This window comes from Pristiophorus japonicus, chromosome 15, assembly GCF_044704955.1.
Source record: "Pristiophorus japonicus isolate sPriJap1 chromosome 15, sPriJap1.hap1, whole genome shotgun sequence".
Taxonomy (NCBI): domain Eukaryota; kingdom Metazoa; phylum Chordata; class Chondrichthyes; family Pristiophoridae; genus Pristiophorus; species Pristiophorus japonicus.
The window spans coordinates 160,651,010-160,678,824 of record NC_091991.1 but is presented as its reverse complement, the minus strand read 5'-3'; the positions used below and the strand labels follow the sequence as shown (position 1 = coordinate 160,678,824).

The window sequence follows — 27,815 nt, the reverse complement described above, 5'->3', positions numbered from 1 at the left end:
GTTGGAGTGTGTGTGCAGAGTCAGAGTGGGGAGGTAGCGAGGCTCAGCACACGTCTGGAGAGAGAGAGAGAGAGAGAGAGAGGACACACACACACAGAGTTCGATTCACAGCCGGACCCTCGCACTATTTGTTGCCGGAGTCCCTTGTCGCTGCCGAGGCGGAGAGATGCTGCGAGGGTGCTGCAGGAAGCTGCTGCTGTCGCTGCTGGGGGCCATGCTCACCTGCCTGCTGGTGCTGATGCTGGAGCAGGAGCAGCCGGCGCCCCGCGGGCTGGAGCTCCGGAGCCGCTCGCTGCAGAGCTGGGAGAGCCCGGCGGACCAGGAGGAGCCGCAGCGGGCGACCAGGCTGACCAAGGCTCGACAGCCCCAGCCCCCGAGCTCCGCCGCCGCTGCCTCCTCCTCCTTCTCCCCGGCGGCCAGGAGCTTCAAGGACTATTTCAGCCAGCTGAGCCGGGGCGCGGGCTCTGGCATTGTGCTGCTGGGACCCGGCAAGAGGCTGGACCTGCAGCGGGAGCCGCAGCCTCCCAAGGCGGCCGTCACCACCAAGCCTTTCCGGGACGATATCGCCGTCGGCGACTTGTTCATCGCGGTGAAAACCACCAAGAAATTCCACCGGTCCCGGCTGGAGCTGCTCCTGGACACTTGGATCTCCCGCAACCGGGAACAGGTGAGCGAGAGAGGATAGGGGAAGAGCCCAGGGAAAGCTGAATGTACCAATCATTGTTAATAACTCATAACGTTTATTAATCATAACGTTTATTATTCATTAGTTATTTAATGAGTTATTAATTATAATCAATGTTATTAATAATTATAAATATTTATTATAATTATCAATATAAGTACCTCAGGCCCATAGTCTCCCCATATTAAGTGGATAAATTCCAATGTAACCGGGTAAAGCTGGAGACTGCTCTGTACCTCTTGACAATCTGCATGTATTCCAGCCTTCAGGAAATTTGGGCTACATCCACAGAACAAGCGCTCCACATTCCGGTGATTCAGATCCGCTGCACTCTGTTAGTCAACACACTCTCCTCTCCATCCCTCGCTTCTGGCTGCAGGTTGCCCCGAGTCCCGAACGGGCCTCTCCCTCCTACCCCCCAGTCTCCGCAGTTTGAATTTTGCCGGGTGTTCAGCGAGCCAGCCGAGCGCAGGCGCGAGGGTTTCTTTAAACCGGCTGTTGGTCATGCAGGAAACTTTCTTGCATTCCCCACACCCACCTTGCCTCTTGAGGTTGCACCGTTCTCCTGTATCTCTAAGTGGTTACTCCTGAAGGAGCAGCATGATGGTTGTGAGCAGGCTGGTGTGTCCTCATCCAAGGTCTCCTCCACAAGCACACTTTGCAGTGTGGACTGGGCAGTAGAAAGTGGCCCACCTCTGACTAGTGAAGCAAAAGGTCCTTGCCTAAAATGTGCAGGCCAAAGGTTGAACTTTTCTGATCTAAACGGCTTAATGCTATAACCGTGCATTTAACTAATTGGGAGTTTTTTTTAAATAAAAGGTTTTGAAGATTTTTTTTTAATCGCCTGTTGTAGAACTATTATTGATTTCTTGGATATTGTATTAGCATTAGCATTGTTTGGCTTGTGCAGTTCCCATATTTTGTTTTGAGGAATTAATGCTATTGAATCACATTGGAGTTAGGGTAATGTGCACACTAATTTGATATATTCTACTCAATTTATTTTAACTGATAGATTAACTATTAAAATTATGGTGTCTCTTGGGTGTAGAGGGAGGAGGGGAAATCCATCTTTTTTGTTCTTGCTGATATGGGCTGAGTGGGTAGAAGAGAGCACAATATTTGTCTTTGCAGGAGCCCCTGGAGTCCTGAAACAAGGACTTCCACGCTCTGTCAGCCCTAACCTGATTAAATAGAGGGTTTAACAGAAACCAGAGGCCTTAAACAACTAGCCTGAGCTGAATGCAGAATTAGGCTGGGAGCAGAGGGCACGGGCTTAAGTTCCCAGCGACCAGTAACAAAACAACAATAGGGAGGAAAGTTGAAGAATGTGAGCACTTCAGAGAAAAAGGGCGGGAGCTTCTAACTTTCCAGGGTTGGAGGTTACTTGAGCTAGTTGAGAAAATCTCAATGTAGCCATTTGACATCCGTGTGATATTTCTAACCACATTATTGGTTAAAGGGTTTTGTTCAGCTTGGACTTTTCCCTTAACTAATTAATGGTAGAGTTAAGTGCAATCATTAACCACTGAAAACCAGAATGACATACACAAGGATAAATTGAGAATGTTTAGCTGGCACTAACCCTCAGTGCCATTGATTCCCACCCCCACCCCTAGATTGCCGCCTCCTCTCCCAGCCTCCTGGGAATTTGGAGAATTGGCCCATGTAATGTGATTAGTGATGGTGATCACTTTTTGACTTGACCGCACTTGTCAGTTGTAAAACCGATTCTGGGATCTGACTGTCGCGCATTGAGTCTGATAGTACTAACAAAAAAAAGGCGGTAGAATTTGAACCGTTTCCATGCCGTGGGAAGATGTTGTGGGACAATTGTTTCCTTCAAGTCCCGATACATTCAGAAAGCATTGGGATAAGAAACCATTAAAACACTTCATGAAGAGTGAACAGGAATCATATAGTCCACAGGAAGATTTCTACCCAGGCTAGATAATTATTTGAGGGTGGTAATATCACCTGTACTGTATGAAACTCTAACAATTATATTGAAAATTATATTAAATTCTAATAACACAATATTTTAGATGTGCTGAATTGGCTTGTATTAAGACTTTCTGGATTGTAAGTCAGCAACACAAGAATTCATTAGTTGGGAAGATTTCTCTTGGGTGTATACGACTGAGGTACTTGCATGTGGTGGAACTATCTTGTCTTGATCCTTTTCTGTTGCTGTCACTGAGATGGATTATAATTGAATTAGAGCTGCTTCAGACCTGGATGGTAATCAGATTATAACATTGCTTTTGGGTTAATCCATCATCAGAAGCTCATTTTAAATTGAGTTACTGATGGGTGTTTGGGTCCTGTCTCACCTGGTGATCGGGCCTGGTTTGTCACTTATTTTTGGTTGTGGCAATAGGTGGTTTGGGACTAACATTTCACCAGCTCACAAATCGTGATCCCGTAAGATCTGAAACACATCACACATTTTAATGTTCATACAAGATGTCTAAACTCTTCTCCTAAATCGACAAAAGCTTCACTTAAGCGACCCTTTCGTTTGACAAGGCACCACCTTTGAAAGGATTTTCTTTTAACTCTGATGTGATAGAATCTGTGCTTAAAAAAAAAAAAAAAAAAAAAAATCTGTGGTGCTTGTAGCTTTGTGAGCTGTTCAGCTCATATCCCAAGTCTGAGTGTTCGTAGTTCAGCTCTCACGCTGTCTTCTTGAAGCCTAACAAAGCCCTTTTCTGAAACGAGAGAATGGAGCCCTGGCCTCTTGTGCTGGGCTTTCCATGGGAACGTAGGAGACGAAGCTGTGGATTTGGAAAGGAAAGAAGCTGAGGTCAGGTTGCCTGGTGATGGGAAGGGGTTCCCAGCTTACTGAAGCTTGGAGAGTGACAGTAAACGGTTACCACCTCCTTGCAGTCAGCTCAGCATTACCAGTGTGTTTAATGTCTAGAGTTGTAGAAGATTTGGGTTATGTAATACAACTATAAAATAAATATGTGGCTCCCCTCTAGCTCTACACACTTTTACTGGAGTATTGAGAATATCAATATATGGCTTTGAGACACTTTGTTACCTGCATAGCTTTTGTAAGATGTCGGTCTTGACAATCAAGTCTTCTGATTATTGGTTGAGAGAATAACTACAATGATCTTGATATACAACAATATACATGATTATGTATATGAGCCATTATTGGCCCTGTACATAGTGCCATATGACATTTAGATCAAGTGTGATCCTGGCCTATAAACACAAGTAACAAAATGTCCATTATACTTTAGTTTGGTAAATATTGTGTTCCACTGCTAACTGGATAGACTGGGTGCTGTGTTGAGGTTGTTTTCCTTGGAGCAGAAGAGATTTGATAGGTGTTCAGAATCATGAGTGGTCTGGACAGAAGATAGAGATACTGTTCCTATTGGTGGAAGGGTCAAGAACCTGAGGACACAGATTTAAGGTTATTGGAAAAAGAACCAAAGGTGACAAGAATTTTTTTTTTAAACAGTGAGTGGTTAGAATCTGGAAATGCACTGCCTTGGTGGAGGCAGATTCAATCACTGCTTTCAAAAGGGAGTTGGATAAGTACCTGAAGGAACAAATGTTGCAGGGCTACAGGGAAAGGGTGGGGGAGTGGGACTAGCTGAAGCACTCTTGCAGAGAGCTGGCACGGGCTTGATGGGCCGAATGGCTGCCTTCAGTTGTGTAACCATTCTATGATTCTATGACTGCTTGGGAAATGAAGGTGCTGATCAACATTAGAATGCCAAAAATAGAACGGCAAAAAAAAAAATAGAAAAGAGCTTAGTGATGGGTATTTATTTCTGCAGAGTCAGAAAGGTACCTGACTCTCGTGTGTGTGTGTGTGTGTGACGTTGTCATGGTGCAAAATTGTGAGACGTGGAATCAGCTTGCAGAGCAACTTGTTAAATTTAGATATTGTTAACTAGTAAGGCCCCAAAAAACCTATTTCTTAAAATGTCTTCATTTTAAAGGTTTCACAGTGAAGTAAACAGCTAAACATCATCTTCAGCCTCACCATTGACTCAACCCCTTCAGGCTAGACCAGGGTCTTGTTCAAACTGTTAGATGGAGTTCAAATGTAGGGGTGTGAGGTCAGCCACTTTGGACCAAGAAAGATAGATCAGAGTATTTTCTAAATGATGTGACGCTAGTAACCATGGAGGAGCGCAGAGGTTTAGGGGTCTGAGTACAGAAATTGCTAAAAGCTAGCAGAGTTACAAAAAAATAATTAAAGGCCAATAGGATGCTGGACTGCAAAGGACTGGAAGTTGATCGACAGTTATATAAAGCTTTGGTTAGACCCCTATCTGGAGCACTGTGTTCAGTTCTGGGCACCGCATCTCAGGGAGGATATATTGATCTTGGAAGGGGAGCAGCGCACATTCATCAGAATGATACCAGGACTAAGATAAATTGAGGACAGTTTGCACAGACTAGACTTGAATTCCCTTGAGTGTTGAAGATTATAGGGTGATCGAATTGAGTTGCTTAAGGTAGTTAAAGGATTTGATAGGTTAGATGGAGAAACTATTTCCTCTGGTGGGAGAGACCTTAACGTTCGAGCTGGGCCATTCAGAGATGGTGTCAGGAAGCACTTCACACAGGCTAGTGGAAAACTGGAGCTCTAAACCCCAGCCCCAAAAGGCTAGGTCAATTTCAAAATTCAAAACTGAGATTCTGAGTTCAGTAAGGATATTAAGGGGCATGGAGCAAAGGTAGGTAAATAGAATGGAGATACAGATCAGTCATGATGGAATTGAATGGTGTAACAGGTTTGAGGGGCTGAATGGCCTACTTCTGTTTCTAACTCTGCATTTGACATTGTTTGCACTTGACTGACATAAGAGCCTTCAAATTGCAATCCTTACTGTTGGACAACTGTGAGCAGTTTTAAGTATTGCCTCAATGTCCTGAGGCCCACTCTGTAATGTAAATGGAGTGAATCCAGAGCACTAAAAAACTTACATGTTGAGAATGCACCTCCAGTGCAACATTAGCCTTTAGGGCAGTTCTGACCGTTCTTGCAGCTGCCACCTGTGTTGGTCCCACGTGTATCATCTGTACACTGTCTGCAGCAGCTGAGTGGCTGTTGTATTGTTTCTTTTGACTTCAATTCAAATGCAAGTTGTTTTTTTCATTGAAAAAAAGTGTTACTGGGTTCAGAAAGGAAGTTACTAGGCAGTGATCCAAGTTATTTTTAGTCAAATCTTTATATATAAATTATATATAAAGTAACCCAATTTCTTTCCCTTTTTTAAATAAGATGGGGGGGATAAAGAGTGTTTGTTTTCTGTTAAACGGGCAGGTGCTTTGTTAAAACGGTTCAGCTATTTAAAGCATCTGCCCGTTTAACAAAACAAACACATCAGTTTGTTTTTTGGAATAGTGTGATGGGGGGATTTGTTTTTGGAAGAGAACGCCTCCCTAGAGTCTAGCTGTAAAGCATCTGTCAAGTGTTCCTTCACTCTTATCCATCAAACAAAATAAATTCCTCCCTCTCTGGTCTGTCATCCCCCCGCCCCCCGAGGTGGTCTGTACATCTCGGTGGGAGGGGGGTGGGGGGGGCGCGCGCGAGAGAGAGAGAAAATCTATGGCATTTTGAGCACTTCCCCCTTCTCCTTCAACAAGCAAACTCAATGATCAGTTTTAATAGCAGAAGGGGCTGGTTGTGGCTGTATTGAATTTACTAACTGCAGTGGATAATTTTTGTTAAACCAACAGACAAAGATTTAAATTGCTGGGATGAAACAGCTGGTGGGGATGGCAGAGGACAATGATTTGGGGAGGGTAAAGGGAGTGGCTATGAAAATCAGGGGTAGAAGCCCAGGTGGCCCCATTGCAGGCAGCAAGCCCATCATATGGATGTGGCTTGCTGTCTCTTGCTTGTATTATCCATCGCTCCTGAAGTATGTCGTTTGTGTTGCAGGGTTTTGTGGGAGCGAGGAACTCTGTAGCACTTTCTCCAAGTGGCCATTCTTTCTACGTGAGGCTATTTGACTGTGGAAGGGAGGGCGAGCATTATGAATGAGCCTAATTGGTGTGCTTTCCAGTAGGACCCACTGGCTAGCAATCGGGAGCTGGAACCCTCTCTCCTGTTTCAAACTTGCCATTTTGAAAAGTGGCCCTGCAACACATAGCAACAACATGCCTTTATATTGCGCCTTTCACGTAGGAAAACATCCCAAGCAATGTTCCCGCTAAGTTGGGCCACCGTGCAGTTGTCTGGAGGTCCCGTGCAGCCCAGCTTTTCAAATGGGAAATTTTGCGCATGTGCGGCATTTTGAAAAGGCTACGCAGCCTGTTAAAGGGACCCCACCCAAACATTATGGGGAACATTGGTCTTGAGGCACTTCACAGGAGTGTGGAGACACACACATTGACACCCAGTTAAAGGATGTATTGGGACAGGTAACAAAAGTTATGTTTTAAGAATGGTCTTTAAAGAGGAGAGACTGGGAAGATAGAGGCTTAGGGAGGCATTTCCAGAGCTTGGGGCCTTGATGGCTGAAGGCACAGTTGTCAATGGCAGGGCAAAGGGAGTGGGGTATCTACAAGAGGACAGAGTTGGAGGAACGCAGAGTTCTGAGGGTTGTCGGACTAGAAGTTACAAAGATAGGTGTACACATCATGGCAATGCTCAGGATTTGAAGAAGTTATGGATATAATTGAAAAGCTACTTTTTAAACAAATCTGTTTTTTTTAAATATTACACCAACTTCGTACCAAATACTGCTTTATTTAAATATGAACCTGCAGCTCAACAGTTTTTCTGTTGATGGTTGCATTCTTTTCCTGGTACGTGTCTCAATGTCTGTTTGGCCGTTGGACCACTATGCTCTGTTTACTGTGTACAGTATAAACACTGATCTGGTGTCTCAGGGGCCAAGAAGCATCTTGGGCCATATCAAGCTGGTTCCAGCTCTGTTCCAACTGGTTAATCCCGGCAGGTTCTTTTGCTTGAGCAGACAAAAAGTTTTTTTTTAAAAAGGCAGTTTCTTTCGACTGTTTACCTTGAGCCTGGAATGTGCGAAGCGTGTGTCAATATTAACTGATTGCTGTTTGAACGAGAGTGGCAGCATCTGGAGCCTTCCTTCTGAAGCTATCAATTCACCTGTCATAGACAGGGAGGAGAGGCGAGGCATTCAGCTCCAGGCTTGGCGTGTGCTGCAATGGGTTGGGATCGTCTCAGCTTTCAACAGGCACGCTCTCCACCCCTGAGGCACATTGAAGTGTTAGCAAGTTGGGAACAGCACTAACCGAAAGCAGCCAATGGTGCATGTAACATCATTTCAAAAAAATGCTACAGATTCTTTAAAGAAAGACTTACATTTATGTAGCTTCTCTCTTGACCACCAGACATTTCAGAAACACTTTACAGCCAATGCAGTACTTTTTTGGAGTGTAGTCACTGTTGTAATGTGGAAAATGCAGCAGCCAATTTGTGCTCAGCAAGCTCCCACAAACAGCAATGTGATGACCAGATAAACTGTTTTTGTTATGTTGATTGAGGGATAAATATTGGCCCCAGGACACTGGCGATAACTCCCCTGCGAATTAGTGCCATGGGATCGTTTGCGTCCACCTGAGCCGACGGGGCCTTGGTTTACTGTCTCATTTAAAAGACAGCACCTCTGACAGTGCAGCATTCCCTCAGTACTGTCAATGGTGTCTGTCTAGATTTAAGTGCTCAATTCCCTGGAGTGTGACTTGAACCCATAACCTTGTGATTGAGGCGAATATGCTGCCCACTGAACCACAACTGAGGGACTCTAAAACCTGTTAAAATGTAAGATCCAGCAATTGGAACACTCTGAAGGCCAGACAGTGCAGTGATAAAATGGTGGCAAGAATTGGCCTCTTTTGCACATTCAAACAACATTCATATTTCAACATTTTATTTGACATTTCTTTTGTCGCACCAAGCACTTAATGAGCAGCTGGGGCTTTAGAAATCCATAAAGAATTTATTCTGTAATCTATTTAAAACCAAACCTGTCCAATCTTGTTTCCTTTTGTATCTTGTCATTCCTCAGTGTGGACCATCTTGCTCTGTATTCTCTGATGCGCTATTTTCTTGGGCTTTTTGCCCATCCTGTACTAGGTGGCACTGCCATTGTAAAGCTCCCAGTGGACCCACTTTCATACATCTCAGACCAGATTGGCACTGTAGGCCTGACTCTAAATCGAGCTCCTAGTTTGCAGCTCATGGCACCAAGGCTGTTGGGTCACTCTTTAATAGATTTTCAGCAACTGCTGCACAATGTCTAGCTGTTGGAATTGTACATGGCCTGCTGGGCTTGACGTTTTATGATGGCCCGTTTAACTGCCATTGGTTCTGCTCTTGAATTACTTCATGTTACTGTCATGATGAGTACAAATTAAAGGGATAGTCTGGAAGCTGGCCATTTAACCCCAGTTAAAAAATAAAATGTTTAAAAACTGCTATAAAAATTGATGCATTTATTCTGGCCAAAGCTGTGGTGTCAATTTGAAGTAGTATTTCAAATAGAACTTCTATTCAATGTTGCCAAACTTCCTATGTTCCCTTCTTGGCCCTGTGCTATTGAGCTTATCCACAGAAAATGACTTCCTGCCTTTTTCTCGAATCTGGCTGACTTCATTGTTCACGGTTCCTCCAGCGTGCCTTCCTGTGTTGGTCAGAATGGATGCTGAGGGATCACAATGAGCAATTCCTAGTTGAAAGAGAAGAATAGAATGCAGGGCAACAATGGGCCCAGAAAACAATGAAGTATTTGATTCAATGCTAGGTATCTTGTAAATAGATTTGTGCAAGATAAAAGCCCCATTCTTCAGGAGCTGGGTTAGTGAAGGTGTGCTAATCCCAGGAAACACTGTCTGTTATACTTTCCTGTAGCCTGCAGGAGTAAAGAAGCAATAGGTGCCACATATTTTAAAATGTGGGTAATTATTATATCACTGACTTGAGACATGGGGTGTACAGTGTGACAACAGCTCACAGGAAGTGTGGTCCACACAGATTAAACCGAATGTGAATTAGTTTATTGCCTTTGCATTGTGAAAAATGTTAAACATAAGAACATAAATAGGAGCAGGAGTAGACCATTTGGCCCCTCGAGCCTGCTCTGCCATTCAATAAGATCATGGCTAATCTTGGCCTCAACTCCACTTTCCTGCCTGCTCCCTGTAACCCTTGACTCCCTTATCTGCTCCCTGTAACCCTTGACTCCCTTATCTGTATTTCTACCTTAAATATATTTAATAACCCAGCCTCCACAGCTCTCTGGGGTAGAGAATTCCACAGATTCACAACTCTCAGGGAAAAAGTACCCCTCATCCTGTCTTAAATGGGTGACCCCTTATTCTGAAACTATGCCCTAGTTCTAGATTTCCCCTAGAAAGGCAACATCCTCTCTTATTTTGTGTAATTGCTGGTAGTTATTTAACACTGGGTTCAGTCCTGTAGCTGACTGGTATCCCAAGTGCACAGATATTCAGAACCCTGTGAATGATATGTGGTGGTAACCAGAATATGAGCAGCACATTTAATGCAAAGCCCCTGCACTGAACTGCAATTGAGCTAATTATGGTAGATTAGCTCGAGTGTTAACCACTCTTTTGGGATGGGTGCTGCAATAGAGGGCCAGGATGGAGCACATGGGTGCGAACTGAGCTCCACTTGTAAGGGGCTAGAAGAGTAGAGGAAGAAGCAAGGCTGGAAAAACCGAAAGGAGTTCTCGCGTTGGGCTGTTGGGTGAAGCGAGTTTGCTGGCCGGTTGCCAGGGGTGCCTTGTGAAGTCCCGAGCAGGAAGACGGGTCGGGGTGTGAGAAGTGATAACTGCAGGGCTCCGAGACAGGCTCCGAATGGGCTGACGCGGCGGCCCCCAGCCGGCCTTGCCTTTCCTGCCGAGTGTCCTTTCAGGAGGCAGAGACAGGCTGGTTTCCGCAGTGCCGGTTCCGAAGAGCCGAGCGCGGTGTTTCCTGCAATTGGGGAGGGCGGCAGCGGAGTTCGTTCTCTTCCCCGCTGCTTCGGGCGTGGAGTGTACAGCTGACAGACGCCAGCTCGAACCAGATGGATGAAGTCTAATAAAACAGCCGTCAGGGATGTTTTTTAATTGCGACTGGATGCTTTTTGTTTTCAATATTTTGTTCCTTTTTTGTAATCTGTTTCCCAGCTGGTGTAAATGTTTTTTGGCGTTCGAACATGCATAAGGGCCGGTTCTCTTCCTGATGTCCCAACCCCTCAACGCTGACTTTTAAAGCAGCCCTCTTTCTTCCCCCCCCTCCCCCCCCCCAATATTTTTCAATGTTAATTAAACCCAAATCCTGCCCACTCTACTCTTGTCATTTGGCTAAATACTGCGACGAGGTGACTTAGCTAATGAGTCTGTTTTTAGACTTTCCAAATTGATGATCTCCCCCCGCAATTGCTAATTCTTGCAGAGATATGGTCCCGTGAGCACTTGCAGCCCAAGTTGTCGTTCGTCATAGAAACATAGAAAATAGGTGCAGGAGTAGGCCATTCGGCCCTTTGAGCCTGCACCACCATTCAATAAGATCATGGCTGATCATTCCTTCAGTACCCCTTTCCTGCTTTCTCTCCATAACCCCTTGATCCCTTTTAGCCGTAAGGGCCATATCTAACTCCCTCTTGAATATATCCAATGAACTGGCATCAACAACTCTGCAGCAGGGAATTCCACAGGTTAACAACTGAGTGAAGAAGTTTCTCCTCATCTCAGTTCTAAATGGCCTGCCCCTTATCCTAAGACTATGTCCCCTGGTTCTGGACTTCCCTGACATTGGGAACATTCTTCCCGTATCTAACCTGTCCAGTCCCGTCAGAATTTTATGTTTCTGAGATCCCCACTCATCCTTCTAAACTCCAGTGTATAAAGGCCCAGTTGATCCAGTCTCTCCTCATGTCAGTCCAGCCATCTCTGGAATCAGTCTGGTGAACCTTTGCTGCACTCCCTCAATAGCAAGAATGTCCTTCCTCAGATTAGGAGACCAAAACTGAACACGATCTTCCAGGTAGGGCCTCACCAAGACCCTGTACAACTGCAGTAAGACTTCTTTGCTCCTATACACAAATCCCTTTGCTATGAAGGCCAACATACCATTTGCTGCCTTCACTGCCTGCTGTACCTGCATGCCAACTTTCAAGGACTGATGAACCATGACTCCCAGATCTCGCTGCACCTCCCCTTTTCCTAATCTGCCAAGCAGATAATAATCTGTCTGTGTTTTTGCCACTAAAGTGGGTAACCTCACATTTATCCACATTATACTGCATCTGCCATGTATTTGCCCATTCGCCTAACCTGTCCAAGTCACCCGGCAGCCTCTTAGCATCCTCCTCAGCTCACACCGCCACCCAGTTTAGTGTCATCTGCAAATTTGGAGATATTACACTCAATTCCATCATCTAAATCATTAATATATATTGTAAAGAGCTGGGGTCCCAGCACCGAGCCCTGTGGCACTCCACTAGTCACTGCCTGCCATTCTGAAAAGGACCCATTTATCCCGACTCTCTGCTTCCTGTCTGCCAACCAGTTCTCTATCCATGTCAGTACATTACCCCCAATACCATGTGCTTTGATTTTGCACACCAATCTCTTTTGTGTGGGACCTTGTCAAAAGTCTTTTGAAAGTCCAAATACACCACATCCACTGGTTCTCCCTTGTCCACTCTACTAGTTGCATCCTCAAAATTCCAGAAGATTTGCCAAGCATGATTTCCCCTTCATGAATCCATGCTGACTTTGACCAATCCTATCACTGCTTTTCAAATGTGCTGCTATTTCATCCTTAATGATTGATTCCAACATGTTCCCCACCACTCATGTCAGGCTAACCAGTCTATAATTACCTGTTTTCTCTCTCTCTCTCTCTCTCTCTCTCTCCCTTTTTAAAAAAGTGGTGTTACATTAGCTATCCTCCAGTCCATAGGAACTGATCCAGAGTCGATAGACTGCTGGAAAATGATCACCAATGCATCCACTATTTCTAGGGCCACTTCCTTAAGTACTCTGGGATGCAGACTGTCAGGCCCTGGGGATTTATTGGCCTTCAATCCCGTCAATTTCCCTAACAATTTCCTGCCTAATAAGGATATCCTTCAGTTCCTCCTTCTCAATAGACCCTCAGTCGCATAGTACATCCGGAAAGTTATTTGTATCTACCTTTGTGAAGACAGAACCAAAGTACTTGTTCAATTGGTCTGCCATTTCTTTGTTCCCCATTATAAATTCACCTGAATCTGACTGCAAGGGACCTATGTTTGTCTTCACTAATCTTTTTCTCCACATATCTATAAGAAGCTTTTGCAGTCAGTTTTTATGTTTCCGGCAAGCTTCCTCTCCTACTCTATTTTCCCCTTCTTAATTAAACCCTTTGTCCTCCTCTGCTGAATTCTAAATTTCTCCCAGTCCTCTGGTTTGCTGCTTTTTCTGGCTAATTTATATGCCTCTTCCTTGGATTTAACACTATCCTTAATTTCCCTTAGTCATGGTTGAGCCACCTTCCCCGTTTTATTTTTACTCCAGACAGTGATGTATAATTGTTGAAGTTTGTCCATTTGATCGTTAAAGGTTTGCCATTGCCTATCTACCATCAACCTTTTAAGTATCATTTGCTAGTCTAATCTAGCCAATTAATGCCTCATACTGTCAGTGAGCCTAGGCTGGCTATTTGACTGTGGAGTGCATCGCAGCCTGATGTCCCTACACACATGTGAAACTTCCAGCAAGAGTGGTGAGTTAGTGATTAGGGAGCGACTGATTCCACCCTCTTTCCTCCCCTCCCCTCCACTCTTCCTAGTTCAGGAGCATGAGAGCAATTGCAGTGGCCCCAACTGAGATCAGTTAACATCAACATAGACTGGCCCTTTTTGATCTTTCATTCATCATAGGCAGTCCCTCAATCGAGGTAGACTTGCTTCCACTCTGAGTTCTCAGGTGACTGAACAGTCCAATGTGGGAATTACAGTCTCTGTCACAGGACAGACTGGTTGAAGGAAAGGGTGGGTGGAGAGTCTGGTTTGACACATGCTCCTTCTGTTGCCTGCGCTTGGTTTCTGCATGCTCTCGGCGACGAGACTCTAGATGCTCAGCACCCTACCGGATGCTCTTCCTCCACTTGGGGCGGTCTTTGGCCAGGGACTCCCAGGTATCGGTGGGGATATTGCACTTTATCAAGGAGGCTTTGAGGGTGTCCTTGAAATGTTTCCTCTGACCACCTGGGGCTCGCTTGCCATGTAGAAGTTCTGAGTAGAGCGCTTGCTTTGGGAATCTCCTGTCGGGCTTGCCGATGATGTGGCCCGCCTGAGTGTGGTCAGTGCTTCGATGCTGGAGATATTGGCCTGCTGGAGGACACTAACTTTGCTGCATCTATCCACCCAGTGGATTTGCAGGATCTTGCGGAGGCAGCAGCGTTGGTGTTATTTCTCCAGTGCTTTGAGGTGTCTACTGTATATGGTCTACGTCTGAGCCATATAGGGAGCTCTGAATTGAAATTTGTTGCAAGATCGGCAGGCCTCAGTTGGTATCATCTTGGGTGGCAGTATTCTGAGGGATTCAAGCAGGCATTTGGGAATGCTTGCCAAGTTATCGTTGGCTGTCATGAGCCTCTGACATTCCACACAGCTCCAATATCTTTCTAATGCTGGGTCCGACAGGTTAAATGTGCAATAGGCTGTCTGGAGGCTAGGTGTGGGCACAGTGACTGTGCCCTTTGGTCTAGCAGCTTGCCAACACTCAACAGTTTTGGCTTGTGCATGAGGAATGGCCAATTGCGCCAGATATCAGTTAAACACCAGCTTATCACATTCTGGGGAGAAGAGCGACCACTCGGGCGAAAGTCGGTAAGAAAATCGTTGAATTTTGGCGAGCAGATCCTAAACACCTGAGACAGCGTGTGAACATGTGGCTTTGTACCAGAGTGATTGTCATTGGTGGGCAGAGCCCAGGTGTATTTGCACAATACCATTTTTTTTTGTTGTTGAAATTATTATCCAACAGTCTCAAAATATTTGCACAAGGTAAACCCTTTTAAACATTCCCAGGGAAAGAATGGATTCTACTGGAATTTTACTACCTAGCATGCTAAGTTTTCCCTGCAAGCCTTTGCATTGGATAAGCATGTGTGTTATTTGCATTTAGAGGTCAATAATAGGCTCAATCAGCCCCAAAACTGCACTTCAGTAAATCATGGAACGGGAATTGATTTCATAAACTGCTAACTTGGCGCCATCTTTCAAATAGTCAGTCATAAATTCCATCAGCTCCCCCCTTTTTTAAATTAAGCAGTTGAGAGGCACAATAATTCTTGCCAAGTTATCGACCAAAACAAAATGTGTTTTGTCACATGAAACTGGTAATGGAACTAGCAGGTGGCCAGAAGGAGTCCCTTTAACTAAAGGCCTTGCTCCCTCCCCTCCTTCTTTGTTTAAATTGCTCAGCTGTATGCTAATCGCTTAAAACATGTTTTTAGTTTCCCTTGCTGGGCGACTTAATTCAAGCGCGGAATCCTCGCTATTGTGAGGAGAGTTTAGTGCGGGTGGGTAGCAGCATGCCTTGAATACACAGGGACTTGTGCGGCAGTGGAGCAGAAGTTATGCTTTTTTCCCCCCTCCCCTTGTCAGTTCCTCTCTCCCTCTCTCTCTCTCTTTGTCTCTCTGTATTGTTTTATGGCCTGAACTCGACAGCTGGTTCCCCCCCCCCCCCCCCACCCCTAAATATTTTTTTCCTTGGGAGCTGAATCCTTAGCAGGTCCTACCTTCTATCCACACACCCCCCACCACCCCAAATGCAAACACAATGGCAGCTGCCCCGAGCACTTCACCAGCTGCCTAAAATCCGCTGTTCAAACAGGCAAGCAAGAGGCTCCTGAGCAGCTGGACGCGAATGCACCTTGGCCTCTGCTCACAGCCACACAAAAGTTACCTACAGACGGGCCTAAGTGGCTCCAGCCTAGTCATTGTATAAACACGCCTGGTGTTAACTGTGTAAACATGCCCCGGTCTGACGGGGAAAGCGAGCAGCTGAGTGGCTCAAGGCCCGTGCCAGTGCGGAGGTGCCTCGGGTGTTGTACTGCCAGGTGCAGCCCCACCCACAGCTTAAGGAAATAGCTTTCCTTTTTTTGTGTTTTTTTAAATAAAAGTGGTTGCGGGAAAGAAAGCCTAATTGACATCAAAGTAGCGTTATCGTTGGACTCGCTTTATCTTCGAATATCTCGGCCTTTTTATGTCCCTGAAAGCTTGTTCTGTACCTTCTTGAATAAACAAAACTGACTGGGTTTTTTTATTTAAAAAAAAAAAAAATTCTTGAATGGACTGCTCGATTGCGACTTGCAGTCGCTCGATGGTTAACGTGCTGGCACTTTTAAGCACAGGCTGTAAGACTATTTCTTGCTGAATGGTTGGGCTTCTTGGTGACAGACTATGCCACAATGGCCCTTATGTTAAAGGCGCCCCGCGGGTCACCTCCTCTTTGTCTTGCCTTAGCTGTGGGGCTGGGATGCTGTGGAGCTCTGAACAGGTTGCTATGGAGAGGCTGCGGAAAAACAGCAAGAAAGCAACACAACAGATCGTTATGTGGGGAGGTTTGCTTCTCATTGCAAGCTCAACCCCCACCCCACCCCCCCACCCCCTTTCACACTTTGAGCTTGTTTGACTTGTTTAAGCAGCGGTTTGGAATAAACTGCATTATTCAGAGCCAAGGCAAGCTCTGTTGGTGCTGGATGGTCTGGGAATAAAAGTGAAGGCTGGCAAAAGGGAGGGACAACCCATCAGGTGGACGTGGGCAGAATCGTGTCTTTTTGGGAAGGGGGGAGGCAGACTTTGAGTCACTTTGAATAGGTATGGACAGGGGAAAGAGTCCACACAACAATGGCTTTTAGGTTTTATCCTTTTGTGTCTGTAACAACAACTTGTATTTATATAACACCTTTAACATAGTGACACATCCCAAGGCGCTTCACAGGAGTATTATGCGATAAAAATTTGATGGTAAAGTAAGATGATGCACATTTTTTATAGAATCGCTGAATGAACATACCCTAAACAGCTAAATAGCCAAGGGATAAAGGGAATACATAGACACGTCCTCAATTATCCATTTCTTCTTCTCTTCCAATAACAATGTTGCCATAGCAATAAAGGCCCCAAGTAATAGCAGCCAGATTCTTGGTAAATAGGTTTGAAGTTCACTGTTCCTGTTTTTGTTTTACAGACGTACATCTTCACTGATGGTGAAGATGAGGAGCTAAAGAAAAAGACAGGTAAGCCATGTGGAAACTGCTTATGGGGTCACGCAAGGTCCTTGCTGCACACCTGTCCCTACATCTGGAAGGAGCCCATGTCTCCTAACCTAATGGATCCAGCAATGATTAAACTCTCATCATTATAGAGAGCCATCTGTTAATGGAGATCAATTAGCAAAGAAAGCCTGGGAGACTTCCAAATTTAAAATCTTTCTGCTGTTTGTAGTCTCAGCAAATTAAAATTACTCCAAAGTGGAAGAGGGTGGAGTAGGTGATTTTCCCTCTAAGCGAGCCCACTCTTCCAAGTACTGTGCATACTCTTGTAGAGGGTTGTCAAATTGTCGTACATGTATTGACACCATTGGTTCCAAAAATAAAATCAGACCGTGGTCAGGTGGAGCAATCTGGATTCTTGTGTGATCATTGTTTGATGAGATGCTCCTGTTGTTACAGCAGCAAAGGTCTGCGAGTTGACTTGAGTAAGGTGAGCGACATTCAGCCACTATCTGAGCATCTCCAACCCTGGAAGCCCCTGCATTTCGAGGTTGTGACTGTGATTTCTAGCTGTCAATCTTTCATAATCGTGGTCCCTATTCAACTAAATCGTTCCCACTATCCGCCACCTGTTGCATGGGATGCCCTTGAATCAAATCGATTGCGGGAGAGGAGAAAGAGGGTGGTTGCCATGGAGATTGTGGCTGACCTGACTCCAGACTGAGGAGCAACATTTAAGTGATTCAGTGGAAGGAGCCAGCTGAGCTGTGACCCACCCCTACCCTTTGCTGCCAGGCTGCAGCTGTCTGCAAATTCGATTGTGTTGTTACCAAAAGCTACAGCTTAAATCTTAAGCACGTTAACTCCAGGTCAGTTTGTACAGACTTGGGAAATCCTTTGGAAAAAAATTAGGGGGGAGGAATGAGAGACTTAGTAACTGGAGTTTTCAGCTTGTTTTGAGGTGAGACACTTCCAAAATATCACTTTGTCCAATGCTATCTGGAAAGCCAAGTTCTTATTGTTTCCAGCCGGGGTTGTTGGCTCTGTGATTCTTGAATTTGACCTTGACTCTGAACTTAATGCACATTTCTGGTGTTTGTTTACATTGTTCTGTAGCTTTTGCCTTGTGTCCACCGAGTATCTTGTTGCTAATGTGTTTCCTTTCCCCACTAGCCGGCCACGTGTTCAATACTAACTGCTCAGCAGCTCACAGCCGACAAGCACTTTCCTGCAAGATGGCAGTAGAATACGACAAGTTTATTGAATCGGGAAAAAAGTAAGTAACAAGGAGAAGTCACTTGGAAAAAGTGAGCTTATAGTTCCTTTTCAGTGATTTAGTAAAGAACTGCATCACCTTGCTATACTAAGCCTCTCTGATCAGATGGTCCTAGTTCAATCCCCCATGAGCACTGAGCAGATCTCCTGTCAGAAGAACAGTTGCACTGCTATAGTGGCTTCAGCACACCTGTGCTAAGGGAAAGTAGAAAATAAAGGCAGCCGGGATCCTGACTTGTGATTATTGTGCCCTGAATCCACTGTCTACAGAAGTCAAGTGCGAACCGGTTTGGGCTGTGCTCTGGGGCCCTCTGCATAGAATATCCCACTGACGCTTGGGTGACGTGAATGCCCACGGAGGGCAAGGTACTAACGGACTGACGTCACCCATACACCAGCAGAAGTCCGCACCTTCAGCAAAGGTTGATGGGGAAGGAAAGAAATCCAGAAAAACAACTAGATGTAATCTGAATCTGTTGATGCTGGTTACAGTTAAGACCGCTTTGTGGTGTAGAATGGAATTAATCTGAGCCCAGTCAAACTAGGCTATGCCATCATAAAACCTCAGAATTCAGGAAATTACTTGATGTTTTGGAAATTAAGACACCACTATTATGTGGGGTGCCACAAGACAACGTCTGTAGTCTGGTGGAAATGTGCTTTATGTAAATTATTCTAATAAAGTTGGTCCCTCACCCCAACAGAATGTGGCGACCTGCTGAAGTGCATTTCTATGGATGCTGTCCAGCTATGTGCCCGTTCATCATGTGCCTCGGATGTGTGCGTCAGCAGGATATTCAACTGTGGGGGCATCACAGCTGCGATGGTTCCTGTCCTCATTGCATACTTTCCAGCAGGGATTGATAATCAGGAGCAGCAATGGTTTTCTTGTCCCTGCCTCCTTCCGGGATCCCAAGGCCAGTTGCTCCTCTAGCTAAGCCAGCACTGACTAGGCATTGAGCTGGGGATCATTGTTGTCAGAGTGGCTCAGTATTGCATCAAAAGATCATTTACCCACTGAGAAATCTGGGGAAGCCAGTTCCATTTTTGATGTTCCTTTCTAGAAAATCGTACGAGGTGTTGGTTAGAAATGACTTCGCCCAGCTTCTGCAAATTCGGTCCTTTTCAAGCAAAAAAAAAATGTAGCTTCACAGCAGGACAGTTTTGTTCTCCTAGTTCTAGTCCAGTTTGAGTGAGAGCATGAGTAATGGGAACACCATGGGGCTCATTTAACGAGTTGCTGATTTTTTTTTTCTCGTGCCGTGTACTGATCCGTTTTCACCTTTTTTCAGGTGGTTTTGCCACGTTGATGATGATAATTATGTGAACACCCGCACGCTAGTGAAGCTGCTGTCGCAGTACCCCCACACTCAGGACATCTACATTGGCAAACCAAGCCTTGACCGACCCATCGAGGCCACGGAAAGGATCAGCGACAATAAAGTGGTAAGTGGCAGCGGATCAGTTGTCGGTTCCCTCATAGTGCAGATTTGTACAGTGAAACTTCATACTGGCACAAATGGTTGTTTAAGTTTGTTTGTTGAGATTTCAGGCAGAACAAGAATTACATTTAACTTCTAAAAAGAGACGACTTTAGCTCTTTTTCACAAGCTTGGTATCCCAAAGCTATCTGCGTACTTTGTGAAGTGTAGTCTCTGGCTGCCACATTTCCTACATTACAACAATGTGTGCACTGGAGAGGGTGCAGAGAAGATTTACAAGGATGATGCCAGAAATGAGGGTATACTGATCATGAAAGAATGAGCAGGCTGAGTCTCTTTTTTTTTTTTTTTTTGTTGCTTATTTTAATTTTTTTTAAAAAAGAAAGCTGAGGGGTGACCTAAATAGAGGTCTTTAAAATTGAGAGGTTTTGATAGTGGATACAGTGTTTCCACTTGTGGGGAGCATAAATAGAGGCCATCAATATAAGACAGTCACCAAGAAATCTAATAGGGGAATTCAGAATAAACTACTTTACCCAGAGAGTGGAAAACTTTTAAAAGCCAGCAAAGAATGACAAGTAATAGAGGGAAGATAGATTATGAAAGTAAACTAGCACAAAATATAAACCTGTAGTAAGAGTGGCTAAAGTAAATGTTCATCCCCCTAGAGGATGAGACTGGGGAACAGGAAAATGGCAGAGACTTTGAACAAATATTTTGCATTGGTCTTCATGGTAGAAGACACTAAAAGTATCCCAATGGTGGATAATCAAGGAGCTATAGGGAGGGAGGAACTTAATACAATCATTAACTAACTAGAAAAGTAGTACTCGGTAAAATAATGGGACTGAAGGCAGACAAGTCCCCTGGACATGATGGCTTACATCCTAGGGTCTTAAAGGAAGTGGCTGCAGAGATTGTGGATGCATTGGTTGTAATCTACCAAAATTCCCTGGATTCTGGGGAGGTTCCAGTGGAACTGCAAATATAATGCCCCTATTAAAAAAGGAGGCAGACAGAAAGTAGGGAACTACAGACCAGTTAGCCAAACATTGGTCATTGGGGAAAATGCTGGAGTCTGTTATTAAGGAAGCAATAGCAGGACATTTGGAAAAGCAAAATTCAATCCAGCAGAGCCAGCATGGTTTCATAAAAAGGGAATCCTGTTGGACAAATTTGCTGGAGTTCTTTGAGGATGTAATAAGCAGGGTGGATAAGGGGAACCAGTGGATATGGTGTATTTGGATTTCCAGAAGGCATTCAATAAGATGCCATATAAAAGATTACTGCACAAATTAAAAATTCATGGGGTTGGGGGTAATCGCATGGATAAAGGATTGGCTAACTAACAGAAAACAGAGGCAGGATAAATGGGTCATTTTCTGGTTGGCAAACAGTAACTAGTGGGGTACCGCAGGGATCATTGCTGGGGCCTCAACTATTTACAATCTAAAATGACTTGGATGAAGGGTCTGAGTGTAATGTAGCCAAGTTTGCTGATACAAAGATGGGTGGGAAAGCATTGTGAGGAAGGGACACAAAATCTGCAAAGGATATAGACATGCTAAGTGAGCAAACATTTGGCGGATGGAGTAAAATGTGAGGTTATCCACTTTGGCAGAAAAAATAGAAAAGCAAATTATAATTTAAATGGAGAAAAATTGCAAAGTGCTGTAGTACAGAAGGACCTGGGGGTCCTTGGGCATGAAACAAAGTTAGTATGCAGGTACAGCAAGTACAGGAAGGCAAATGGAATGTTGGCCTTTATTGCAAGGGGGATAGAGTATAAAAGCAGAAGTCCAACTGTACAGGATATTGGCGAGGCCACACATAGAGTACTGCGTACAGTTTTGGTCTCTGTATTTAAAGACAGATATATTTGCTGTTGAGGTTCACTAGGTTGATTCCAGAGATAAGGGGGTTGACTTATGAAGATAGGTTGAGTAGGTTGGGCCTATAATCATTGAGTTCAGAAGAATGAGAGGTGATCTTATTGAAACATATAAGATAATGAGTGTGCTTGACAAGGTGGATACAGGGAGGATATTTCCACTCTTTGGGGAAACTAAAACTAGGAGACATAGTCTCAGATTAAGGGGCTGTCTATTTTAAGATGAGGAGGAATTTCTCCTGAAGGTTGTAAATCTATGGAATTCTCTGCCTCAGAGAGCTGTGGAGGCTGGGTCATTGAATATATTTAAGGCAGAGATACAGATTTTTGAGCGATAAGGAAATAAAGGGCTATGGGAAGTGGAGCTGAGTCCATGATCAGATCAGCCATGATCTTATTAAATGGCAGAGCAGGCTCGAGGGGCCAAATGGCCTGCTCCTAATTATGTCCTTATGGAACTTGCTACCACAGACATTAGTTGAGGCAAATAGTATAGATGCATTTAAGGGGAGGCTAGATAAGCATAATGAGGGAGAAGGGAATAGAGGGTTATGCTGATGGATTTAGATGAGGAAAGATGGGAGGAGGCTCGAGTGGAGCATAAACCCCGGCATGGACTAATTAGGCCGACTGGCCTGTTTCTGTGCTGTATACCCTATATGTAAGTCCCACAAATGCAGTGTTAAAGACCAGATAATCTGATTTTAGTGATTTTGTTTGAGGGATAAATATTGGCCAGGACGCTAGGGAAAGCCCCTCGCTGTTCTTTGAAATAGTGCGCTGGGATCTTTGACGTCCACCTGAGAGCAGAGGGGGCCTCGGTTTAACATCTCATCTGAAAGTCAGCTTTCGGGCAGTGAGAGAACAGAGTATGGCACTTTGTTTAATTCAGTGACTGATGTTTCTTGTTTTCTTGCAGCGTCCAGTGCATTTCTGGTTTGCGACTGGAGGGGCTGGATTCTGCATCAGCCGAGGACTAGCACTGAAGATGAGTCCATGGGCAAGGTACGGATAGTGACATCAGCTATACACGTGAGATTTGGGAATTTGCATGCTGCCTGCCATTGCTGTTTATGACCAGGAACGTTTTGCATAATCTAGTTTCTTGTTTGTTAAAACAAATTGCACATGTTTGTTCACTTCTTTAATACACACATGCAAGCAAATGAAAAATCCTTGATATAATACAGCTTGCATAAATTTTGAAAGTTTGAGATTTTAACCATAACTGTTACACATTTTGATTCAGTCTTGTTATAAAAAGCTGCATACCTAATTGAATCTAAGTGGCTTTCTTGGCTATTAGTTGAATGCAAAACTTTTATTTTGAACCCGCTGTTCGCGTGTGCTGCCTGATCAGCGTGCAGTGTCCAATTTCTGCTTCCTTTCTCCACAGTGGCGGTCACTTCATGAACACCGCCGAGAAAATCCGTCTCCCTGACGACTGCACCATTGGTTACATCATCGAGGCCGTTCTGGGAGTGAAGCTCATTCGGAGTAACCTGTTCCACTCGCACTTGGAGAACCTGCAGCAAGTAATGAGATCTGACATCCCTAACCAGGTAAGCAGCATGCATTGGAAACAGCCCGGCGGTATTTCAATACTGGAACACCCCTGTTCCTCGGAGAAATATCAGGCACCTGAATTGTATTGCTCTGTATTACAGGTTACGTTGAGCTATGGCACATTTGAAAATAAAAGGAATGCCATTAATCTGAAAGGGGGCTTCTCTGTTGAGGAGGATCCATCTCGGTAAGTGTGAAATTCCTTCAACGTATTAATCCAGCGCAGTCTATTCACCATTAACATTTGTGCACTCCACTCCTGTCCTCTTGTTTCTGCTTCAGCGAAATATGAAGTGTGCTGCATGCAGAAACCAAATCTGAAAAATGTTGCTTTCTACTTGAAATTAACCTGCTGTAGAACTACTGAAGGGAAGAGTATTAATTTGTCTGTAATCTTGTGCTGTAGAAATAAATATCTATTTATTTTATACATATTTGTGGGATGCCTTGATGATCTTTTGCTATATTTTGTGCTTTGATAACGCTGATCAGTGGCAGCGTGGGAAGGGATGTTGGGGGAAGTTTTAAGAGTCAACACTCCAAGCGGCTAAGTTCACTGGCCAGAAGCACGTATCAAACGTTGGTGTGCACTGCCCGTGATTTTCCAGCCTTTCAATTTATTGATCGGGATATCGTGGGCAGTGTACACCCAAACCTCCGACCTGTGCTCCCAATGGCTGAGGTTCCTTGTCTGGATGCAGACTTGTCAGAACATGTCTGATGTTGGGGGTGTCATGATGGTTTACTGTTTCACCAGCAGTGAATTCACTTTACAACACCCAGCAATTATCAATATAATTCCCTTTGAAACCGCTTGGCGTAGGCTGGGCATCCAAGTGCAGCAGCAACAATTTATGTAACTCACTGCTGCTTAGTGCTTTGTGGAGGGGAAACTTGGAGCAAGCACAGTTTCCCAAACACTTAGCAAGCAGCTCAAGAACTGCAGGAATGACTGGTTGCCTGGCTTCCATTTAGAAAATGGTCATATACTAGCATCTCTTTTAAATATTGGTTATTTTCACTAGACAGTCTATTTTGGATGGGAAAGTTAGTGGATTGTCATCCCTGCTATTAAAATGTATACCCATGTGTAATGTTAATCTAATATGATGGTGAGGTTTTAAAATTTCTCTTTCTAAATAGTGTCTTGGAAAGAAACTATCTAGTGGACAATACCCACCATTGACTTGACCCAACCCCCACTTTTTTTTTTAAAAGCATTGTTTCCAATTATTAGGAGTGGAGATGGAATGGCAAGCTTCTACAGAAGTTGGTTGGGGGCAGAGGTGGATATGTGCCTTCAGTAAAGATTAACATTGGCACTGGAGTAACAGTCCAGTGGAGTGGGCTGCACATAGTGAATTCAACAGAATGATTCCAGGATACCATTAATCTATAATCATTTTGCAACACAAGTCGCACTGTTCCAGAAGTCTGGGAAACACCCTGCCCAGCAGATGCAACAGGAGCCAAGCCAAACAAATAAGTGAAAGGGAAGAAACCAAATACTAGTGCTGTGATAAGAACTTTGGCAAGTTTTACGGAGTGTGCAATCGATCTTGATAACTTTGGTAAATTCTGCCATCGACTCATTCTTTAAAAGCAGTGATAGATTTGTACAGCAGCACAAGGTGATAAATGAACAAGAGTTAAATACAAACATTACTCCACATCATGCAAAGCTCAGTATTGTACTAGGATCTTTTCAGTAAATATCAGTGCCTTAACATAAAGTGGAATCAATTCTGATATATTGGCTGCAGATCATTTTACTTTGAGTTACAGAAAGTATATTTGTCTCCTATACAACTAACGTAATCTGTATTTTTCATTCTCTCCAGGTTTCGCTCAATACATTGTCTCCTGTATCCTGATACCCCATGGTGTCCTCGCAATGTTACTTATTAACCTCTAACCTCGTCCCGTGTAACCCCGGTATCTGAAGGGGATGTGGGGACCACTATGTCTGGCTGTGAAGCTCTTGTGTAGCTGCGTTAATGCACATTGCTGGGTGGTAGGGCTGCTGTGCGGCCTGGATGTATCGATAGTCTATAGTGTCTCCCTCCTGTTTGCAGTCCTTGTATGGAACAGAGCCATGCTTTGAATCCGGGCAGAACAGGAAGTGGCAGAAGGCAAACAGACATCACAAAGGATGAGTGATTGTGTGTGTCGTGTAATTATTTTTTCCCCAAGTGTGAAATTGCAAATGTTGCCGATGTGTATCGGCAAATCTTTTAGAATGTAAAAGACTCTTCCTCGAGCCAGCTTTAAACACTCGTTGCTTTTCTGAGACACTTCGAGCAGGCATTCGGAGAAAGTCAATGAACTTGGAGGAAAGCTGCTCTGTGTTGAGCCATAAATACAGATGCTATGCAAAGTGATGATGCTTCAAAGGTTCAATTTCAACTGATGCTTAAAAACATAGGACTGAACATGTTTGAAGAATGTAGAATCACTTCCAACTTGAGTTTGGAAAATTATTACTGCCACAACCCGAGACGCCAGATGGGATTAAAGATAATTGCGATTTCCTGAAAGGATTTCTTTTACATCTGTGTCGTTCATACTGCTGAGAGTATCACTGGAAAAGCTTGTGTTCAAGGCTGGCTGCTGGAGGCTCTTAGACACGGCCTCTGATTATTACTGGGGCCTGTCTGTATGTGAAAGCACTTTTCTTCCCTCCTGGTAAAATCCTATGGTTATTAATGGCACGGAAAGGAGCTAGCTACTCTCGTGACACTTCTGGGATTCATTTGGAAAATGTGCTGCACTAATAGTTACTGGAAGACTAGCTGATAAAATGCTGTTTGATTAATTCTACTGATCGTAATGTTTGGTATTTCAGACTGACATTTGAAAATATCACTTCATTTGAAAATGCCCCTAACAGTTTTACAAACTGAAATTCACTTCTATACATTTTGACTTGTTTGAAAGATTATTTTTTTTTAAATGTAGTAAGACCACTTATTTACAAATCCCGATCTAGTTTTTTGTGCCTCAAATGACCGTTCAGGAAGATTTCAAACATCTAGTTTAAGAAATAATTTTGTGACAATTTTGGTAAAATATGTTTACATTATTTTTAACAATTAAAAAAAAAAAAAAAATTATTTAGACCTCTGCACCCCCCCGCCCCCCCCCCACCAACCTGGAATCAAATGTTGCTGATGACCACTTGTGGCCACTGGGCTGCATTTTATGTGCCATGATCTAAATTATCAAGCTATTTGACCTAGGGGAGGCATCGCAGTTGATCTCAATCCTGTCTTCTAATGTGACCATGTATTGGTACTACTTGCTCACTGGCTAGAGATCAGAAGTGGGAACACTGGCTATTTTTCCTGTTCCTTAATGAGGGGGCATTGAGATTACTTGTAGCAAGCTGCCTCCTGGCGGAGATCGGCTCACTCAGCGCAGATCAGGGATCAAACCTGGATGCCTCCTGGTCTGTATGGCTCAGTTCCACACTGGGTGGTGTGTTTACCACTGAGCCATGGAAGAGCTATTTAATATTTTCTTAACGTCGTCTTTTAACATAAAACAGCATCATCTTTCTAACCCTTTCATTCGCCCCCTAACAGCTCTCGTAGTCGTGTGAATCAGTCTTCCTTTTGTCCTGATTTCAGAGTAAGGGAGGGAATGAAAGGCCTAAAAATTATCCCATCAAGTGTGTAGCACTTAGAGCAGCAGGTGTCAGTCATGTTATGCTCTGTGATGGTGACCCATACTGGGTTAGTTGCATTGTGTATATATTTATCTGGACAGTATTTACTGTTCTCTTGTATTGCTGTATATTTGAAATGGTTGCTTAATATTCAGAAATCTTTCTGATCTGTAAAAACGTGATGTTTGAACTCTTAGATTTAATTGCTCCTCTTATTTATATTCCAGCATCTGGAAACAAAATACTGTAAAGCGCTGTAAATATAATCACTGATACTCAGGGGTGGAACCTGAATGGTTGCAGTGAAAGCTGATGAGTACCCATCCTTTCCTTTCTAATAAAGGATTTTATTGCTCAAACTAAAACCCTGTTGACTGATTTCTTGCACTTCTGGGGGAGGGTCTCAAGAACGTAGAAGCCTTGACCACAAATATATTCGACACTGCTCTAATGTGCTGAAGGCTGTGCTGTGCAGAGCAAGGAGTCTCTGCCTTCTGTGAGCACCTGGTAAGTTCAGGCAACAAGATCCAATGTCCTTGCAACCTTGCTGAATACGACTGTGATGTTATTCGAGGTCCAACCTCTGCAGTTTGCAGGCTCATACCTGGAGTGGATTATGTAATGTGACTGGACTTCGCTTGTGTAAATAGAACAGGACATTGCATACGACTGGCTTGATATATTGAAAAATCGTATTACTAAAGTTGGCAGCACAGAAATTGTATACAATTCTATTGATGCAGATGGCATCCAATAGGGGTAAAAACATCCAAACTCTTTCCTGACCAGGAGGTCTTGTGTTTGGAAGGTTCTCAAACTAGCCCATTATTGAGCTGAGGCATAATAGATTTCAGCAATGTGCTTTACACCTCGAACTGGCTAATTATAATTAAATTGCATTAGAGCTCCTCCTACTGGTCCCATAGTACAGTATTTCATCCTGTATTGATATTAAACACTTGTGCTCAAACTTATTCCATTCTCTGCGATCTATTGGAGAGAAAGATCGGTTAGTCTGGTCTGCCCTGTGTAAATGCCTACACTTGACAGCCAATC

The 27,815-nt window shown here is 44.1% G+C and overlaps 1 protein-coding gene across 1 annotated transcript; it reads left to right on the top strand.

The window, feature by feature from the left end:
* On the top strand, positions 1-27,124 carry lfng (LFNG O-fucosylpeptide 3-beta-N-acetylglucosaminyltransferase). Its single transcript, XM_070901215.1, has 8 exons — positions 1-667; positions 16,894-16,942; positions 18,092-18,194; positions 19,486-19,639; positions 22,446-22,531; positions 22,923-23,088; positions 23,194-23,279; positions 24,934-27,124. The coding sequence occupies exons 1-8, from the start codon at positions 167-169 to the stop codon at positions 24,998-25,000; spliced, it is 1,212 nt and encodes a 403-aa protein (XP_070757316.1). The 5' UTR covers positions 1-166; the 3' UTR covers positions 25,001-27,124.
* The last annotated feature ends 691 nt before the right edge of the window (positions 27,125-27,815 follow it).